General features: G+C 39.8%; 1 protein-coding gene across 1 annotated transcript in view; it reads right to left on the bottom strand.

Moving 5' to 3' along the window:
• Positions 1-22,073, bottom strand: part of arid3c (AT rich interactive domain 3C (BRIGHT-like)) — a gene marked incomplete at its 3' end in the record, with an annotated part of 111,464 nt that overhangs the window by 23,348 nt on the left and 66,043 nt on the right. Inside the window, exon 3 of the mRNA XM_083912018.1 lies at positions 10,543-10,615. Coding sequence (XP_083768144.1) covers positions 10,543-10,615 — 73 coding nt within the window. The remainder of the gene's footprint in view (positions 1-10,542; positions 10,616-22,073) is intronic.

Below are 22,073 nucleotides of genomic sequence, written 5' to 3'. Positions count from 1 at the left end.
AACATATGAACCATATCTACACTGACTGATCAGATCAGTCTGTATATGTGTTTTAAACATATGAACCGTATCTACACTGACTGATCAGGTCAGTCTGTATATGTGTTTTAAACATATGAACCATATCTACATTGAATGATCAGATCAGTCTGGGTACAACTGCTGTCTCAATCACTGCACTGGGCAGAGAAACAAAGTCCCATGGAGCCAACATGAAAACTATTCTGGTTTAGTACATTTCTGCTGTCACTGGGCTCAGGAGCTGCAGACAGACAGAAGAGACCATCTGAGGCTTCAGGTCCGTCAGCTGCAGACACTGTGATTATAACATGTAGCCTGATGTTACAGAAGCTGCAGAGCTAACGTGTTAGGGTTTGTGTTACGGTGCTGACGGCACTATCTTCTTACAGTGCTTACTTATGGTTCTTTTCTTGTCTATCACTCTGTTGCTGTTTAGCCACTTACCGATTTATATGGGGAGATGTAAAATTCAGTCACACACACTCAGATTTTGGTCGCAGTCTGGAGCCCTGACACTGGTAATCATTTTAGAAGACAAACAATGTAATTTAAAAAAAGAAAGAAAGCGCTCATATGTGTCATTTGGAAGGCCATGACAAATCATGTTTTTTGTCCTTAAGTTGGAGGACTTGTTGGTTTCACTTCCCACACTCCCACACACCCCAATGACCATTTTTATGAGGATTAAAAAAAATAAAATATATATATGGAATTGTTTAGGAAGGAGCAAACACAATGAGGTAGCTTTGTGCACCGTGAACAGAAGCTTGTGTCTAAAACATCTAAACCAAAACATCCTGCAACAGAAAGCCCATACCTCTTGTATTATTGTGGTCTGGATTCAGCCAACCAATTAATCAACAATGTTAGAGAATCACTGTATTTTTCACACTCTTCACTGGGATCTCTGCTCACCAAGCGAGCCTGGCTGACATTTCTTTGTCAGTAGAGAATGACAGTGATGTTTTCAAGAAGCATCGATTGGGATATTTGGAGCAGTCCACTCTGGACACAGTTGTCAGAGACGAGCAGTGGAGATAGGCTGCTGCTGATCTGTTTTGCACTGACAATGTCTCCCTACACTAAGTCCAAAATCAATCTCTAATTGAACGCTCCAACAACAATCCATACTTTCTCTAAACCCAAGTGACCACCCAACTACATCATTACTTCATCAACGTGTGCTTTCCTCCAGCTGTCACAGCACACAGCTGGACTGTGGTCAAATGGGACTTTTTGGGATATCCACACCACTTCCATATACATACTTAGACAAAGACATCATACATTTTGTCTTCTTTTTTTTCATTCAAATTTTTATTGTAACCAAAGAATAAATATATATATATATATATATATATATATATATATATATATATATATATATATATATATATATATATATATATACATGTATACCGCACATGCATACACACCTGCATGTACACACACAAATCCTCCATAGAAGTCACACATTTATTATATTTATTCTAAATATTTTTGCAATATTAGGTTTCCACTGTTTTATTGTTCATAATATATTAAGTCATATATCAAAATCCATTTCAATTGAAAAATGTTGCTACTTGTATCGAATACTGGTATGCGATTAATCACGATTAATTAATTACAAAGCCTCTAATTAATTAGATAAATTTTTTAATTGTGTCTCACCACGACATCCATTATTAACTTATATCTCACCAAACTGCCACAAACCACAACGTTTACGTGTTTTACTGGAATAAATCATCAATGGGCTCCTTCCTTTTGGATTGACTGAACCCGTAGAAAACTCACACAGACACGGGGAGAACATGCAAACTTCACACAGAAGGGCCCCGGCCGGGATTCAAACCAGGAACCATCTTGATGTGAGGCGACAATGCTAACCATCACTCCACCGTGCCGCCTTGATTTTGTTATTGCTGTCTCCAATTCACCAGTTTTCATATTAGCTGATAGAATATACAGTGAGATTGGATCATTTATTTGGTTCTTAATATCTTTAAGTTTTTGGGTAGTGTCTAATTCAGTTTTGTCATTCTTTTTCCTCTCCAGATTATTGAGCTTCAGTTCTAATTTGTTTAATTGTTCTTATCTAAGTTTCTTTTAATTAAGTTTCGTTAATTAATAATTTCCCCTCTATTCACTACCTTACATGCAGTGAGGAGACTGCTCCCATCGTATAGCGGAGGAAACGTCTCCGTTGTCCTTCCAAATATGTTTGACTTTCTCTCCATGCTTGTCCTTTAAGTACAGTTGGGTTCAATCTCCATGAAAAAGATTTTGTCTTATTTTTCATTTCCAGATCCATGTGAACAGGGCTATGATGAGACAGGGCCATCATCCAGTTTTACCACTATCCTTATTGTACAAGAAAAAATAGTCTATCCTCAGGTATGATGAGTGAGGTGCAGAAAAAAAGCGTCATCTTTAAGAGTCAGATTTAATTCCTTCCAAACATCACACATTCCCATCTCTTTTAACATTCCTCACACCGTCCTGCTTAGTGCATTTTTATGCAACAAATTGGACTTGAAGTATTCATAGAATTATTCCTTATGCTTTGGTTATCATTAAATCATTATTATTATTATTATTATTATTATTATTATTATTATTATTATTATTATTATTATTATAAAAAGCCCATTTAACCCTCTGAGGTACATGCACATTTAGCAGGGTGACTTCAGCTCCTTCCAATTACCATATGATAGCTTCCCTCTTTATCTTTAATTTCTGAAAGTCTCTCAACCCCCCTTCTGTGTCCTGAAGTAAAAGAAGAAGAAAAAACCTGATTACAGTTTTTCTCCATTGCTAAGACACATTTCTTGAAAGCTTCTCTCCTTTTCTCTAAACTGTGAACACAAACCCCAATTTTCAAGCTACATTCACAAAACCTCAGATTCTTCTTGCAAAACCAAACTTTCACCTCAAAACAGTTCAATCTGTGCCCAAAACTGAACTTTGTTGTCAAATCATGCCCCAAGTCAATCAAAATGAAAAACACTACTGAGCAGCCACTAAACACTACATAGAAAAATAGAAAACACAATGCTCAGGACATGAAGCTGAAGCATTTTGCAAAACAAAAAACCTGTGCATTTAGCACTTGTACACAAAGACAAAAAACAGAAATTGTATGCATTTGCCACTTGTGTACATGTGCCGACTGTCCTCCCACCCCCATGTGGCAGTCTTTCAGTTCTACAAAAAGAGAATATGCAGTTACAAAAAATAAACATGGAATATTAGGCCAACAGACAGTTAACCCTCCATTACAATACTACAGTACATTGGCACAGTGATGTACTGAAACATATATTTACTTACAGTATACTGTGGTGCAGTATATACTGTAATATGTCATACAGTAATTTGCTTTTCTCAACATTGCATTTCTCAACATTTACAAACTGTACTATAATGTCAAAAAAGATAATTACCTATTCTCTTCTCTAAATCTTCGGATTATGGTGGACACAGTGAATCTAGCGATGTTTGGTTGTACACTTTGTCCGGCCTCCCTCATGCTCATACCATGGACAAGAACATGGTCAATCACAGTAGCTCTGATTTAATCAGATATTACTGTTCTTTGTCTTCGCTGATCACCTTGATCACCTCGACCTCCTCGACCTCCTCTCACACGAACTCTTCCTCTCAGATTTCTATCCATTGTAGTGCCTCACAAATCAGTGCTCTCTGAACTGGCTTTATATATTCCCTCACATCATTTGCCACAAGTGTGATCAATTTTGAGTTGTTGTGTTCAAGTAGTGACAACCGTGCTTTAATTGTGTTTGACTTTTGCCACCTGTGCTCACCATTTTGCAGCACAGGTGCATCACAATTAAATGTTTTGGGAAGTTGTGTCTAAACAGGTGAAAAGTGCTCATGGTTTTGCCAAAAGAGTGATTGATTCAATCAGTGGGTTCAGGCAACAGAGAAATTGGTTCAGACAACAGGGTTTAGTGTTTTAGCAATTGAGAAAAACAGTAAAGCCCTGTCTTTTAAGTTTAGCATGCTCTTGCTCTGTTGAGTTTCCTGGAGATATACTATTTCTGCCTTGTCTTTTCCTTTTTTTTTTTTAAATTGCACCCCTTTTTACAGGGTCGAGGACACCTTTCACATTATAAGTAACTGCTCTGATTGGTGCTATTGTATCTTCCATACAGTCTAGAACTGAATAGTCACTCTTAACTGCTGCCTTCCCCCATTGCTGCTGAAACTAAAAGAGGACAAAACATAGAACAATGTTGGACATAATTGAACCAAGTGTTCAACCAAGGCTTTGTGGCCCTAAAGCTATGGTCTATATTCTTGAAATCAGTTGAGCCTCTGACACAGACTTGAAAAAAGCATCAGCCTTTTCCTTCTCCATGGTAACAGAAGCTCTGGTAGCTGAGCTGCTAAGCTAGCCTCTCAGAGTTTACAGAGAAGAAGGGGGAGTGCTAGGGGACGAGGTGGGATGACAAAGAGCAGGGGAGACGAGGGGATTGGATGGGAGGTATGAGCCAATGGGAGCTCTAAGTGACAGATGGCTTCCATTGGTCAATTTCTATGCAGGCCTACGGCTGATAGAGTGAATGGATTTTATTGGTACTTTTTGCTAAACATATTGTGTAGACCGGACTACATGACCATAATCAACGTATACCCGATGTTAATAATAATTACCAATATTCCAAATGGTAGACCATAGCTTTAAGGGAGCCGAGATGGTGTTACGGCCTGGAGGGATACTCTCCGTATTGTTCTAGATTTGGAGAGCCCTCCAGTGTTGCTCCGTGTTGGACCATGTAAACAATAGTGCATGACAGCCACAAGTCTCTAGGGAAACAGAATGTTGCTGTGTGTTGTCTCAATGTCTGTATCATTACAATCCGATATTGCTAGACCCGTTTAGGGTTGTTAATTAACAAGTCGAAAAATAATTTACCTCAGTATAGTGAAACACCAACATTTAAGCCATTCATGTGCGCAAAATGACGTAATTCTCTTTTAAAAGCCTCCAGTTTCTCTTTGGTTTCCGTGTCGTGAGGATTCTGCAGGTGTGTCTCCTGTCATAGCTCGAGGTGAATGCTATATTGAAGATTTAATCTTGTCGGACAAGTTCACTAGTGGCTTGTAGACGGCCCCTGGGAGCCCTCGCCTCACTATGCCCCTGTGGCCTCGGCCGCTGAGTTGTACATACACCTCCTCCCTGTAAAATAGCCTCAGCTTGGCTGGGGACGGTGTTTGAAAGTGAAGCTTATTCTCCCTCAGAACTCTTTTCGACCTATGTGTATTTCCAGCGCTTCTTGAGGACCTCCCGGGTGCAGTCATGGTCTAATATCACTTTCCTGGTGTACAAACCCTTTCTTCTGCCACACCAACTTTAAAACTTACTCTATAGTTTTGAAACTCGAGAATTTAACCACTATAGATCTTGGGGGGTCTCAGTGGCAGTCTAGGTCACAGGGGCCGTTGGGCTCTTTCAGTACTGAGCACGGTAGAGGCAGGAATTTCCAGCTTTTCTCTTGACAAATTTTCCACAAATGTGGCCATCGTTGTGAATATTTTAGGCCCCTTCTGCTATACCATGTAATCCAATACCAGTGTCCCGCCTTAACCGACCTAGATCCGTGAGCCTGGCTTCCAATTGCTCCTGTATTTTCACAGCTCTAACACTGCTTCTTCCACCACCTACACTTTTTCTTCTGCGTCTATGATTCGGTTTTCAGCCTCGTCCACTCTGCTGTTTGTTGTTTTGATGTTCTCTTTAATTTCTCGGAGAGCATCACAATTTTCCTGGTTAAGGCCTCTCAATTCCTGGAGTATTATTTGTAAATCAGCCATTGCGTTAGCCTGCTGTTGCGTTGATTCCTCCGGCACAATAGGGCTGTAGTTAGCTTTCTCCATATATAACTTTTACTCAGTTTAAACCTCTGAAAGATGATGTTTTACCGCCAGGGTCGGGGAGCTGCGGTGCTATGCTGCTAAACTCATGGACATTCACCTGGAAGTCAGGTCATGTTTTGAACAAGATTCAAAACATCAGTAGTGGGAGAAATTTGGGGGATTTGGGATGGCTATTTTCTTATGATTTAAGTGAAATCTGGAAAAATCTAAATTGGCCCTTGTTTTCAACATTATAGATTCATTCTTTACAATGTCAAAAACCTAAGAAAACTATGAAATTAAAAAATATATAATAAAGAGAATGTACTGTATATTAATTCATTTTTCAGTGGTTACAAATTAGAGCCAGACCAATATATTAGTCATCTGATATTATCGGCCGATATCAGCCTGTCACAGACATATCAGTATCTTTCGGTATATGTTTTCTGATCTGCACCAATATGAAAAGCTTTTTTATATGGGTCTTGGGCTTGAGTGTGTGTTAAATTGACTCAAGGGCGCCCCCTAGAATATTTCAAAGTCAGCGCCCCCACTTTTAAATTTGATGTAGACCTATGAAATTTGGTAGGCAAATGTAAAGTATGGAGCGTTTAAAAAAAGCCTCTTGGAGCCATACCCTAAGTCTAACAGGGAGTCTGACATTTTGAATTTAATGTGCCATTTTTTTGCAAAGTTTGCAGTCATACATGTTGTACTATAATAAACTCCTCCTAGAGAATTATCCAGAGTGACTTCATATCTGGTAGGTTGCATCTAAAGACCTTTGTGATGCTAAATTGCGAAGCTTTAGAGGATTCTTTGAACAACCTCGGTGTGGTGTGACGCTGAACTTTGCCCAAAACTTGAAAAAGGAAGTTGTCGTAGCTCAACTTTACTTTTTCCAATCTGCCCCAAATTTCACATGCTGGATAACAGTCCAGACCTGAAGACATCTACATGCTGAAATCGAGTCATAGCGCCACCTATTGAGAACAGGAAGTCAGTTTTATGTGTCAAACTTCATCACATTTTGAGTGGCTTGTGATTGCTCTTATCCTGAAGCATTTATTTTCATTTTCATTTTCCGAACACGTTTGAGGCCTTTAGGATCCACAAAAATACACAAAACTGTGTACACATGTTCAAACCAATTATGTTTTTGGTTTGATGTTAGAATTTGACTTGGGTGTGGCAAGTCCGGTCTATAGTGCCCCTAATTACATTGAGCACTTGAACGTATTTTTAGCACACTTGTTATACTCGAAAGGGCACCAAACTTGGCAGACACATGAGAAAACATTGTGAAAATATATAGTGATTTGGTCCATGTGTGCTCAGCTGGCTACATAGCGCTCCCTAACGCCTGGAAGGCCTTAGTTGAAACAAGGTGCTATGATATTAACGAAATCTGGTACACACATAGCTTTAATCATTTTAGACATATTTGCCTTTAGCTTTCATTAGCTCTGCCCAACAGGAAATCAGCCATCTTGAATTTTGTGCAGTTTCATGTATTTTATGCAAACTTTTTCAAACTCCTGCTAGAGAGATTATCTGATTAATTTCATATTTTCTTGGTATAATCCTCCCACTAATGTGACGCTAAATTGTGAAGGAATGGTCAATACCTCGAACGTTGATTTCATAACTCATGTGACTACCCGCCACTTTAGGCAGGTATGGTGTTTTTCATAACTTCTCCTTGAGAATTCAACAGATCAATCTCAAATGTGGTCAGCAGAATCACGAGACCTTCACGATGCCAAATTTTAAAGCATTTGTGTTTTACTGTGTTTTTACTTTTCTTCCAGCGTCCCGCCGACCCCCCCCCCCCACTCCCTTAAGCACCTGGGGTGCGAGGCCCTCTTCAATGCTGCTTGCAGCTTTGATATTATTATTATTTTTATTATTATTATTATTTATCAAGATAGTGCGACATGGGGAATTGTTGGGTTTATGTAAATCAGAAATAAGTCATAGAACGTGGTCTTGACCTACTCTATATGTAAAGTGTCTTGAGATAACTTCTGTTATGATTTGGCACTGTAAATCAAATTGAACTGGTTCTATGTGTTTTAACATATAACATGACGTCATTGACTGGAAAACAAACTACACTGAAAATCCCTGATTCCACTGCATTGTTAGTCAAGGTCAGGCAGGTGAGGAAAAAACATATCTGCAGACATGTAAAACACTGTGTGTACAGAACAAGGAATTGAAAATAACAAAAGCGTGGCATGCTAGCCTTGTGCTCTTAAAATAGACAGTCATTGTAACTGTGCCTTTTATTCTCTGCTGGGTGGTTAACTTCCTCATATTATGGAAGGGTCTAAACACGGATCTATTTCCCTAACTAAACCAGCAGCTGCCAGCAGAATCCTTACTTTGGGAAAACACCACTGCACTGTAAGTAGGCAATAAAAGCAGATTCAGTAAATCATCATATTGTGAGGTGGCCTTTGAATGCCAGGGAGTTGCTCTCCACTACATCTCCTTTCTGAACTGTTTGTGTAAGTAAAGTAGCTGAAACCTGCTGGCTGATCACATCTTTGCTCTAGGAGGTAACAAGCAGGCTTTCTTGTTTTAGCTAAAAGGATAAAGGAACAGTACAGGTGTTTGTTCTCATCTTGCTCCGGAAGAGAATTAAAGTATTCCACTAGTTTTAAACTTAAAAATTCCTAAATGTTGTTAAATTAAAACCTTGAACAGAAGTAAGCTCTGGTGTGGCTGTTGTGTATTTAAATGTTTGATAAAGCAGAGCATTAGTGACCTCTTCCTCCCAGAGAGTCAAACATCCCAAACAAAATTCCCAACTTTTTGAAACAGTGGCATCCATGGGCATGTAATGTGGTAGATTATCCACAGAATGGACTTATCAGAGTACACTGGGGGAAAAACGACAACTTTTAAAGCTTGAATTCTGGGCTATTCACAAACCATCAACAACAAAGCTGAAAGTAGCTTCTAATTCTCTTATTTAGGAGTAACTCTTAAAATCGTAAAATCGCCTTCAGTCCTAATTTCAGCTCGAACAGTATCTCACAAAGTGTTTTAGGACCTGTCACAAGAAGATATGTTTTTTTAACCACAAATGTTTTTTATTTTTTTGGCTGATCATTCACACGCCGTCGGCATTATCGGAGCCTGAAAACGGAATCTTTTGGTCCCAGATTGGAAAGATTTGAAAACATCCCCCATGGCGTTGTCGTCTAGACGGAGAAACCTCATACTTTGTTAAAGGATGGCGTCATCGCCCCACCTCCGACCTCTAACCCTGCAGCGTCACATAACAACAACAGTGCTGCTGCGTGAGAGGAGAGAGACGGACCCATAGACTGTTTACTGAACTGGACTCTGAGCCACATGCATGGGAATTAATTAGGCCGAGCACAGATTTCTCCCTTTTCCCTGATGCTCTAAATAAGGAGCTAAACGGCACTCTAGTCTCTTTTTCTAAATCAAGTTCTAAGAAGGTGTGAAAAGTCTCTAAATGTAGTGAGAAAGTGGCTCCTGTGAGTGCTTTGGGACAGGGAAGGGGCACCCAGCAGCACCCTCTGCTCGTTGAGGACACTAACTGCAGAGTGATTGGTGCAAAACAGCACAAATGTTTCCACTAACTCCAGAAACGGTGGACACATTCCTCTCTAGGATGGAGGAGGATTTGGGAAGTCTCCAGATTTGGAGATAAACTCTCCGGTGTTTGTATTCTCCACAGCGTCTCCCTGTCTCTTCTTCTCTGTTGTTGGTGTATTTCTGTGGTAGTTACAGCGCCACATCCAGGCCTGGCATGTGTACTGCAACGTATTTAGTCGCTTTACCTGGTTTCCTGTGGACGCAGAGATTTCTTGAGTCGAGGCCGTGTGGACGGAAAACTTTTTAGGAACGACAGGAAAAAAAAGGTCATTTTAGATCGCGTGGACAGCAAATCTGCCTGTTTTGTGAAGCAATGATATCTTCGTCCGACCTTTTCACATCCAGGCCTGGCATGTGTACTACAGCGTTTTCAGCCGGTTAAACAGTTTCGTGTGGACACAGATATTTCTTGAGACGAGGCCGTGTGGACGGAAAACTTTTAAGAACAACGGAGAAAAAAAAGATAGTTTTTGATGACATGGACATACCCTTAGTGCTAAAAGCAGCTCCTTAATCTGTGAAAAGTTAGAAGTAGTCAAGAGGACTCCTCAGTCAGCAAATCACAAACAATCCTTAAATGGCTGCTGCCGGCAATCTGCCTCTTAATCAGCTCAATATTTTAGAAACATTTAATGATAGTGAGAAAGCTTCATTCATTTCCACACATAATTTTCATTTAATAATCTTTTTCCTTTCATGTACACTTCGAACAAGAAGTAAAATCTGTTGTTGCACCTCTCACTATCATCATGGTTATTGTGGTCTGATCATTACAAGGCTTCTTACATGGATTCCTGCTAATTGTTAATGAGCTGACAGAATTGGGAGAGGCTGACAGTTAGCTGTTTCATGTGAAATCTTTTGATTTTAAACTGTTTAATTGGATATGGAAACATACCTCCTATAGTGTTTCTTTTAAGAATTCACTGACAGAAACCCGAAACAGCCACTCACAGTTTGATGATGATTGTACCAAAAGTGTAAAGCACTTACCACGTTTCTGCATGAAACTGAAAAGGTCATCAAGAAACTCTTTGCGCTTTTCATCATCATCCAATTCATATAACTGAAAAAGAAAGAAAGAAAGAAATGAATAATGTATTAAACATTTTCACCAAATACAATCCAGAAAATGTTTGATCAGTGGTAGGAGTTGAGGCTTTGAATCCTGAACAGTGAGGTTGTTTAGGATTACGGCCAATACAGACACGGACAATGAGTTCCTCCAAGACAATCCCTGAGTAACCTTGAGCACAGTGAGTGTACTGCACTGATAACCTGTCACACACCTTCAACACAAAGACACACGGTGCCACACTGGTGCTAGAACAATATCAGGAAAATGCTTTTGGGCCATGAATAGCTTTTTCACATCTGGGCTCCTTACGTCTTACATGTATGTCTTTGTCAGCTCAAACTAAAGAATCATAACATCAGATTTTCATATTTACCCTTCAAGAAGCTGCACAAACACAGTCACTGAGCACTAACAATATATTGAAAGTAATTAATTCAAAGCCCTGTATAATGTTTTTAATATTGTGTAAACCTCTTTTTATGTACACTAGTGCAGTGCTCATTCAGAGCCGGCCTATTGCTTGGCACCCTGAAGTGATGCTTGCAGCATCCTTGAGAACTTCTCATCTGATCGACTTCATATTCAACACTACACTCTCTTGAATACTCAGCAATACACCTGCCAAGTGAGGTCGATTGGATGAATGATTTACATTGTGATATGCGAAGGACAGTCATACATACATACATACACAAAAGGAAGATTCCTTTCCTCATAATTAGACGACATTGCTACAGCGCCCCCTATCGACCAAATAGCACCAAATTTGTCATAGCATCTCAGACATCATATCTACACATGTCCATCAAATGTGGTTGCAATAGTAGTGAAACGTTGTCACTTTTCCTGGCTTTGTCCAGAGGTGTTCTGCACCAAATTTTGGATGATTGCTCAAAACGTGTAGGAGGATGTAGACACAATTCAAAATGGCAGAAAATAGATCTTAACCTAAATTAGTGTAGTTTATGCAAACAGATTAGATTTGTCTGGACCCACAGAATCCATTTCTGAGACTGAAACTTGTACTCCATAAGAATTGAGATGTTGTTTCTAGCAGCCTCTGTGGCAGTAAGATGTAACTGCAGGTGAGTCTGTTCTTTCAGAGCCTCCATCTTGTCACGTTCATGGTCACTATGTGTGTTGAGTATTCATTTGTTTTTTTTTGCTCATTTGTAAACTTTATTGAAACACATTCACCTTTCTACTTCCAGTCCGTACCCTGTTTGTTACCCTCTTAGATCCATACACACACACACTCATGTTCCTATTATACTTCTTCCCTTACTACAAGCCTGACTCAGAAGGTGGATGTTACCGATTTCCAATTACAAGTGAACGCAGCATTACCATTAGTGACGGTCTGGGCCGACAGACCAACAGCTGTCAGCAGCGTCACTTACATGGTGGCTTATTTACATCTAGAGAGGGAATGTCTCCACAGACACAGATACTGGAATACTCAGTAAAAAAGGCAACAAGTGCTTTCATTAGTGGGTCACATGATCAGTCACCGTTGTTTTAACTCACTCTTTGATAGATAGGAAGTCAAAAGACAATTAAATAGATGGAAATCTTATAGAGTACAACTTCACATGTTCACAAGTTACAGGGCAAAATGTAACATTGGTTGTGAAAGCGCCACCATCAAGACAAATTGCACCAGCTTCAACATGAAGCCAGTCACTGGGCCCTTGAGCAATAAACTGGCCAAGTGAGAAGTAGATCGGATGTCAGTTCATGAGATTTTTTTTTTTTTATCATTTTCATATTCTGTCACCTTAGCTGTGCTTGTTTCTACTATTTTGTTGTATTAACTGTCTTAACATATACGTTATATTCACATTACTATAAATATTATTATAGTTACTGTTAGGCTTTGCTTGCATCTCTGGAAGTGTGTCTGTCTCTCTCTGTCCATCTGTGTGTCTTTTCTCTCTTTCTCTCTCCTTTTCTTCCTCCCCAACCGGTCAAGACAGATGGCCGTCCTCTACAGAGCTGGGTCTGTCTGACGTTCCTGCCCGTTATAGGGAAGGTTTTCGTTGCCAACGTACTCTACAGAGGAATTGTTGGGTCTATGTAAATCATAAATAAGTCATTGAGTGTGGTCATTACCTACTCTGTAAAGTGTCCTGAGATAACTTTTGTTATGAATCGACACTATAAATAAAATTGAATTGAATTGAATTGAATTGAATTGAAATTGAATTGAATTGAATTGAGATATGTGAATTACAGACACACACACACATGCAGAGATTCTTCGATTTATAGTTAGATAGAGGACAACTATAATGACATCAAGGCAACACCACGAAACCTACAGCTTTATAGATGACCAGCTGAATCAGCTCATGAAACACAACCTTGTCAAAACTGACACTGGATTCACGCCCCTGCTGGCCTTTTAATGGCACAAAATGCCACTTGCTGTTTGACTTAAATGATTGTATTTTGTTACACTGTATGTTAGTTTCAACTTTTTCTAGTCACCGAATGATCAAGGATGTTGTGAGGACACAAGAATGTCAGAGGAGACATTAGTATCAGTGAGTAACGTCAAGCATTCATGTGATAAATGCAGTGTTTTTTGTAGGTGTTCATAAATATGTAGGATAACAGCATTTAACTTAGGGGTTATTTCATCTTGGATTAATTAGTATTAATTAATTAGTACCATCCGTTGCTAGCTCATGTTATTTCACAGATAAAGTCCATCTCAAAACGTTTAATTTAGTTCAGATAAAGATGGGGCAGACATGAAGCCTTCTATCAAAGTCAAAGTTTGAGACCATTTTTCTAACATCACACTGAGTTTTTTGATGGTTTGTTTTTTTCATTCAGTTATGATTGCAGTAGCTGGTAAGTAGCTTGTTGTTAATTATTCAAATAATAAGAAAAACAACAGTGATTTTGAGTACCATGCAACTACTCCTTATATTGTTAAGGGAAATTATTATTGAAGTAGGCAAAAACTTTTAAAATCCAGTTTAATATTTATTGCATTTTACTGTGATGTGATATATGTAGGTAGTATTTGCTTTCACTGTTAGTTTCTGTGGTAACCGCAGGGCAATTTAGTCGCTGTCCCTCTTAACGAACTCAGTGAGCGAGCCGACCATAGCCATCATGCTATTTAAAGTTACACGCAAACTTCTTCTTCCACTCTAACTTCACTTTCGGCCGCTCTCAGTTTTAATCCTTGTTGCCAAAAGTGTGGTCACCCAAGAGCATTAATGCACGCACACTTTCAACATACAGTAATCCTGAGTACTTTACTGAACTTTGGTTCAGCAAGCCATGCCATGCGTACAGGTGGGGAGCTACCACAGTTACAGTGTGAAAAACATAGCACAAAGATTCCGGGGTGCAAACCTCTAAGTACTGACTCTAAATATGCATAGAAGAATATCTGGAACCTGGACCTCGGTTATGGCCCACATGTAGGTATACTAAGGCTGGACAATATGGCCAAGATGTTCTATCCTCATATAGTGCATTTCATATCTGCAAAACGAGATCATCACTCATCATGATAGAGCAGGTTTTCAGGTAATTCAATAAATACTCAATGTGAAATAACCACGGGTAAAGCTTACTTTTTTGTACTCCTATGTGGAGTTTAGTTTATTATGTAACAAATGAAAATTACTGGGTATTTTTAATTTTATGAAGAACTTTAGTGCAAAATATAAACTCAAAACAATTTGCACAGCCCTAGTACATACAGTATAGATCCATAAATAGATGGATAAATATATAGATATTGCAAATTGCAGTAGCTCATGGGGGAATTTTTGTGTCTCTGTAAATCATAAATAAGTCATAGAGTGTGGTCTTTACCTGCTCTAAATGTAGAGTGCCATGAGATAACATTTGTTATGATTTGGCACTATAAATGAAAATTGACTTGAATTACGGAATGCATCAAAAATAATCCATTTGTTGTCAAAGAGATGAAGATCTTAATCTTATCTTCTTAAGTTGCACTGTGTTAAGCTCTTATAGCCACTGTACATCTGTCATCATTTTTCACATTATCTGAAAAAAAAAGAAGGTAGAAATGTAACCTATAATATGTCAGCAGGACACCTCCTTGTGTCTGTAATGCATGTGACGGTGTCTATGTATACTTTAGTAGCACTAGTTTCCTTATTGGCATATCCATTATGCTCCTCATCCTGCCCTATTCACTGGGGCAGCGGCAGTGTCAGAGAGGCTTTTAAATGGGCCACTCCAGCCAGATACAGCTGATGGAAATATGTTAGTGGCAATGTTCACTTTCAGTCAGGCCCAGAGCCACGTTAACAGGCCCACTTAATCAATACTGGAAGACAGAGGGATGACCTTTGGAATCAGTGGGGCCCTGTGGACGAGGCCCCAGAGATAATAACTGATCATTTAGAAGTGTATTAGCTGTCACCAATATTAAAGGACTAGAGCAGGTCAGCACTCAGGAGGAAACCGTGGTGGCGGGGGGGCTGGGGGTTTGGTAAGGGGAGGTTTCCGGATGTTGGAGGTGGTGTGTATGTGGGCTGTTGTGAGTGCATTGTGAGTGCTGCACTGCAGGCAGTCCAGGGCCGAGGGAGTATATCGAAAGGTAAAGGAACAGCAAGCCATTGCAAAAATGTTAAGTGCACAAATGCACAGCGGATGACAATGCATACGATCAATTGTGAGGCCCATGGAGTGCAAAGGCATATATGCAGAGACAATGATGAGCATGTTAACACACATGTTAACATGCACATGAGCACAAACACCAACCTGCACACAGAAGTACACTCAGTAAGCAGCCAGACTTTTGGACAGAAACTTAACATAACAATGTAACACAGCTGCTGTCTGTCTCACCCATCACCCAACACTTGCAACAGGACTGCTGTTTCTTATACAACTATATTTATCTACATATATGTTTGTATCATCCATGCATACTGCTACACACCGTGTGTGTGTGTGTGTGTGTATTACTGCTACAGGAGCAATATGAATGCTTATGTGCAATTCCTACTGCATGAACATGTCTGTGCAATACAAGTGAATGGTGTATAGATATTATTCTCTATTTTCGTGTATATAGCTTTAATTCTATTTTAATACAATGTTTATAGCTGTATCCTATTCTGTTATCTTATTTGTATTTTTATCTTGTTCCATTTTTATCACTCACTCACTTTTTTCCTTTGCTTTCTCTAGACCCTTTCCCCAGTGTGGGGTCAATAAAGTTTATCTTATCTAATCTTGTGTTTTACACATTTTTACATTGTGACTATGACTTCACATGAAATAGTTATGATCTAGGTTATCATTTCAACATCAAGTATATAATCCTGATAGTATTTTAAAGAACTATTACAGGAATTATTAAAATATGAAGCTACATATAGATTATAGATTAGATTACAATGTATTTCAAATGCATTGAAACATTAAGTATGAACTTGTGTGAATATGAGTTGGAGCTTTTTGTGAAGTGGACTGTTAAAATCCCTCATTCATGGCTGACATTAGTAAGAATATATCTACTGGACACTCAGGGATGATAATAAGAGATGTCAGATTGTTCCCTTACTAGCCAGGTAAACATAGTGATGCTGTTAGAATTTGCTATAATCGTTCAGGTCCTTACAAGACTCAATTTGTCCAGTTTCAGAAGCTCAGAGAAAGGAGTTGAGTGGGAGAGAAAAGTCACCAGACAACATTCCTGTCTGTTTGAACACTACTTAGTTTTTGTTTTCCCCCTCTGTGTGTGAAGTCAAAGAATAGACGGACAGGCTGAGGCAGGCTGAAGGACACTGGGTTCAGCTGAACCTGGAGGCTCTCGGGCTGCTCTCAGACTGTCCATCACCAGGGTCAGCTGAGGGAAGCCCGCTGACATTGAACTAGGAAATGCCTCCCGGCCTTCTCCTATCACCGGAACTAAACCTGTGTGTAAGTCTTCACACACTGTGAAACTGGTACTCGCTGTAGTTTTTTTGAGGCTTCATTCTTGTATATTTGCATTTTTGAATGAGATCCTCATTATGCTGCTCAGCCTTTTTCAGTGTCCACTTGCTGCATTGCAACTGAAAATCCCTCTGCAGCCCCAAAAATAATTTTCTCCGTAGGCCACCACTGTAAAAGAGACGTCTGTAAAACTGCTGACAGGACTCTTCCCACTGCAAGCAAGGTGGATGAATTTTTAAAAAAAATGGAATTTCTTTATTTGTAAAACTTTCCTTGAGCTGAGATAAGTAATTTAAAACATAACATTTGAAACACCACTGCAGATATGCAAGGGGCCACATACTGTCAATGTAAACCTGGAACTGAATAGATGCCATTTTGGGATCCTGTATCCAGTCTTGTAATACGTCCATGACAAACAAACTGAAATGGGTGTCAGTTTTGGGGGTTTTTAAGCCCCAAAAAACGCTGTCGCCGTCTCAACGAAAGGCACATCTGATCATCTGAGCTTTTGTCGTGTAAACAGTGTTGTCTTTCACACACATACATGCATCATCTGTGTGTCAGTGTGTAATTTGAGTTTCACGAGAGACAGGCAGACTCCATCAGTAACCATGACAGCTACTAATTAAAAAGGGGAAACATGTTGAAAAATGGCAAAAAATGATTGTAACTCACTGTAACTCATAGTCATGACAGACTAAGTCTGATTTAAGTCATAAGATTGAGATACATAGCATATCTAAATTGTGACGAACTATGCTAAAATGACAAGACATGAAATCAGATATACTGTATCAGTGTCAGGTCATTACACACATACAAGTGTGTATGTGTAAGTGACTACGTTGAGTGAGTGTGCATGTGTGTGGAAGAGTTAATCACAGAACAATGCTGCTGCCTGGTCATGCTGGCAACCTTCCAGTTGGCTGAGAGCCACCATAACAGCAGTCTGCTAGTGCTGTACTTTCTCTGTCTGTCGAACACACACACACACACACACACACACACACACACACACACACACACACACACACACACACACACACACACACACACACACACACACACACACACACACACACACACACACACACACACACACACACACACACACACACACAGAGCAATAACAGAAGATGTGGAAGCTAATATGGAGAGGCATTCTCAACAGGATTAGGCTAAGTGGCAACAGGCTGACCACATATTGGCAGCCCTAAGTGTTATTTTACCATGGGCCACTGCAGGACATACACACACACACACACACACACACACACACACACACACACACACACACACACACACACACACACACACACAGTCATACTAAAGAAGTGCTGGACAGGTTAAAAGAGCAAGTGAGGAGAGAACGGTGAGTGGAGTGCTGTACATACACTTTCTTTTTTGTAAAAGTGATAGTAAAGACTTCTGAGAAAGCATAGATCATCTTATATCCATGTCACTTCTAGGATACTGGGCATGTTTTGGATTTTACAATAAAAAAGATTTTCAATGATTAGGGCTTATCCCAAAGATGTGACTCAAATGGTGTGTTCTAAATATAAAGTGTCCATGTGCAGAATCTCCTAAAACAGCTGTAGAAAACATTGTGAGCAGAGATCAATCTGAGGATTGTGAGCTCCAAATTGATTTGATTAACCAGTCTTTGTGCGCTCAATACTCTCATATTTATGTTGTAAAAGTTCAGTCATTTTATTAATAAGCCTTAATTAGATTCCAGGTTAATCATAATCATGTCAGACAGTACTACCTCCACCACTTCCTGCACAGGCTAGGCAACTAGATCCCAGTAAAGTGGGGATTGAAATGAAAAAAATGACACAGCAGCGGCTTTAGTACATGAGATAAACTGTCCCAAAGGATTGCCATGGTCTCTCCGCCTTATTACCTCTCATCAATCACTTGGAGAAAGAGGAATCAGAAGGTTAATCCTGAGGTGTGTCCTCCACCAAGAAAATCTATGTTAGATATAGACGAGCCTTCAACCCTGAACTGGAATAAGAACTAGTGGTAACTATCTGTCTCTGCGCCTCTAGCTCCACTGGTAGAGCTTTTGTCGTGTAAACAGTGCCTAAATGTTGTCTTCCACACACACATCCATGCGTCATACGTGTGTCAGTGTGTAATTTGAATTTCACGAGAGACAGGCAGACTCAGTGACAGGCAGTGTCCGCCCCATATATGCTGAGTCCCTCGCAGTGGCCCGGGTTCGACGCTTATCTGCAGCCCTTTGCTGCGTGTCACCCCCCTTTCTCTCTTCCTCTCTTATTCCTAAGGAATAAAAAGGCCAGAAAAGCTTTTAAATAAATAAATAAACCACCATGGTGAATATTTCCAACAAGTCCAGAAGAAAGACTTGACTATAATAATTATTATTTTCATTAAAGATGAGTGCGACTTGTAACTGCTTATGGGGGAATTGTTGGGTCTCTGTAAATCATGAATAAGTCATAGAGTGTGGTATTGACGTACTTTATTTGTAGAGTGTCCTAAGATAACTTTTGTTATGGTTTGGCAGTATAAATAAAATTGAATTGAATTGATTTTAGCTCATTTTCTATTTTTGTGTAGTTTATATCCTGAAAGCACATGGGACAGATAATCTATAAAAAAGACAGCTAGCTCTGCCTCCACCTGCTGCTCCCTGTGTGCTCCTAATGACCTGCAAGATTCTACCGCGACAGACCTAACACGACCAATCAGTTACTGAGCCGTCAGTAACTGCTCTGAACTCTGATCATACTGTGAAACTGAAGATTCTGTTTAAAAGTGTTCTCAGAATCATACTTTAATGTACTGTTTAATGGTAAAAGGAGAAAGCGTGGGCAGGGCTTGTGGGCGGGGTTTGAGTTTGGCTGGACTGGCTAACAACCTTCCTCATTTTACAGCTAAACAGTACACTAAAATATGTTTTTGAAAACACTTTATGCATGAAATATGCAATGCAGTGACAGATAATCGAGTCATATTTGATAAGCGCTGTCTAGTTTCACAGTTTGATCAGAGTTTAGAGCAGTCTTTGAAACTGGGTCAGAGAATGCTTCACTCTGATTGGTTATTGGCCGGGTGCGGTAGATAGATAACAGATAGTGTGGAGTAGCAGTGTAAAGATACATTACTATTTCACAGATGATCTGTCTCATTGTACAATATGGATAATATGGTGTTTCAGTAAGTATGAAAAAAAAACATTTTTTAACAGAAAGCTATCAATTATAGCTTAAACTGTATCCTTAGAGGCATACACGTGTGTGTGTGTGTGTGTGTGTGTGTGTGTGTGTGTGTGTGTGTGTGTGTGTGTGTGTGTGTGTGTGTGTGTGTGTGTGTGTGTGTGTGTGTGTGTGTGTGTGTGTGTGTGTAAGGAACACCTGCAGTTGCAGGGGTGGAGGTAATAGAGCCAATAGTATGTCCACCTCTGCTTCTGTGCTGTAACACAATGACCACAGCCTTCACATGCCCCCCTTCATCTGGGCCACTTCAAAGGCCAAGATGGCCTCCAGCCAAAAAGACAGATACAAGGCACAGTAAATCACTGCAGACACCCCATCACCATGCTGTCCCTCCCATCCTTTTATCCTCAGAACCTCCTTCTGATCTATTCTGCTGCTGTAATATTAATATGCAACAGTGCATCTGGTTTCTGGGGGAAATACATTCCACACTCCAGTAACCTGAAAATGGCCTTACCCCAGTTAAGGGAATAATCAGATTAGTCCCCCCCCTCGTATACATGAAAGGGGGTTGTGAATGGGAAAATGATGGAGTAACTCTTCCTCCGGTACAGTAGGTGGAGCTCCACCAACATACAGCTGCTCTGAATATGGCTTTTTTTTCTGGTTCACCTTTGTAAAGATCACAAGCGGGGGGAAAATGGCCGACTTCTGGACAGAATTAGGACAAAAACTGGTCTTCTTGGTAGTGATGTTAGTTGTTGTTGCGAAGTCCTCCCTTGGTTTAAAGGTAACGCTCTATTGTTGTTTTTTCACATTGTTTTCGGCGCAGTTGCTTCCTGGTTTATTCTATTTCTGGGTCAAAAGCCACCGTCGGGGAGTGGGGAGGGGGAGTTATGACCCACGGAGCATGCGCAGAGGCGTACCCTGATAATACTCCGGGAAGACTCTTTATATGCAGGAATAATCGGGGTACTGAAGGAGTTATCTAGGTCTGTTAACCGAGAACTCAAATTCTACCCGAGGTACTGTGTTTACATGGTGTTTGAGACACCGGAGTATGCCCTTAACCCGGTTTTTAATCTGCATGTAAATGCACTGACTGTCAGCCACAATAATTGTGTGTTATTCCACCTTGTGTGTAACGGAGCAAGTGAGTTTTAGAAGTACAGAATGTGTTGCGACTTAGAAGTATTTGGGAATTTGCATATTAATTATTCAAATTACAATACGCCGAAATACATTTAATCTGTTTAAGCAGAAGCTAATATTTGTTTTTCGGCACATTTTGATTTTGTGAATATACAAAATAAAATTCTGATTAATGTCACTTAGTAGAGGTCAGAGTTCAGTATTGAAGTGATGTCATTGATGTGCGCCGTGGAGCGTAAAAAAGAAAACAGATGAGTCAGTGTTTTTACGGTCTGCTTTGTACTGCGGTTCGCGCCAGTTTTTCTTTGTGTAAAACCACTATAACTAAGGACAGAGGTAAATAAAAGTCGCCGAATGAAAAGGGCGAAGTCAGGTCTGCTTGAGGATGCAACACATGCACTACTAAATTACAATATGGACTGATAAAATAGAGGCATTGAGGTCACACTAGCAGGGTTTTCTTTAACATAATCTTGAGGCCCCTTGTGGAAGAGGGGCCCAGAGTATAAATTATGCAATATTACATAAGACTGTGAGCTTTAGAGTCATTATTGGCACGGCTGTGATGCAGCCAGGACCGAGGCGCTTGCACAACATGGCTGAACCACTGATCCCACTTGTGTAATATTGTGTTTCAATGATTACCAACAAAATGAAATTTACTATATAATCAAAATGGATTCATATTGTGTGGCAATTCACTCTCAAAATAAAAAATAAGAAATGTGCTAGTGTTATCTCTGTTTCCTGTATTTTCCTATATATACCTGTGGGAATAGGTAGTTACCTACCCAAGAGTATAAATCGTAGTGGTGACTCAGAGCTTTACAACTTGTTCTTCCCTGGAGTTGGTTGTGCTTTGTCGTCTCTCAGGTCTCTGCTGATCGTGGTGGTGCCTGCTGCCGTGGTCCTGCATGATGCAGGCTTCCTGCTGCTATTATCACTATTACTCATATATACCATCATTAGTTTTATAAATTATAACATTTTAGCCATTAAAACATCATCCATAATATATCTCACTGTATCACGGCTGTTATCATGTTTGCCACCGTAATTATTATCATTTTCATATTCTGTCACCTTAATTCTGCTTGTTTCTACTATTCGACTGTATTAACTGTCATAACATATAAGTCATATTCACATTACCA

This window comes from Echiichthys vipera (assembly GCF_963691815.1).
Source record: "Echiichthys vipera genome assembly, chromosome: 4".
Classification (NCBI taxonomy): Eukaryota; Metazoa; Chordata; class Actinopteri; order Perciformes; family Trachinidae; genus Echiichthys; species Echiichthys vipera.
Note: the sequence above shows the minus strand (reverse complement) of the source record. Positions and strands in the feature narration are given on the sequence as shown.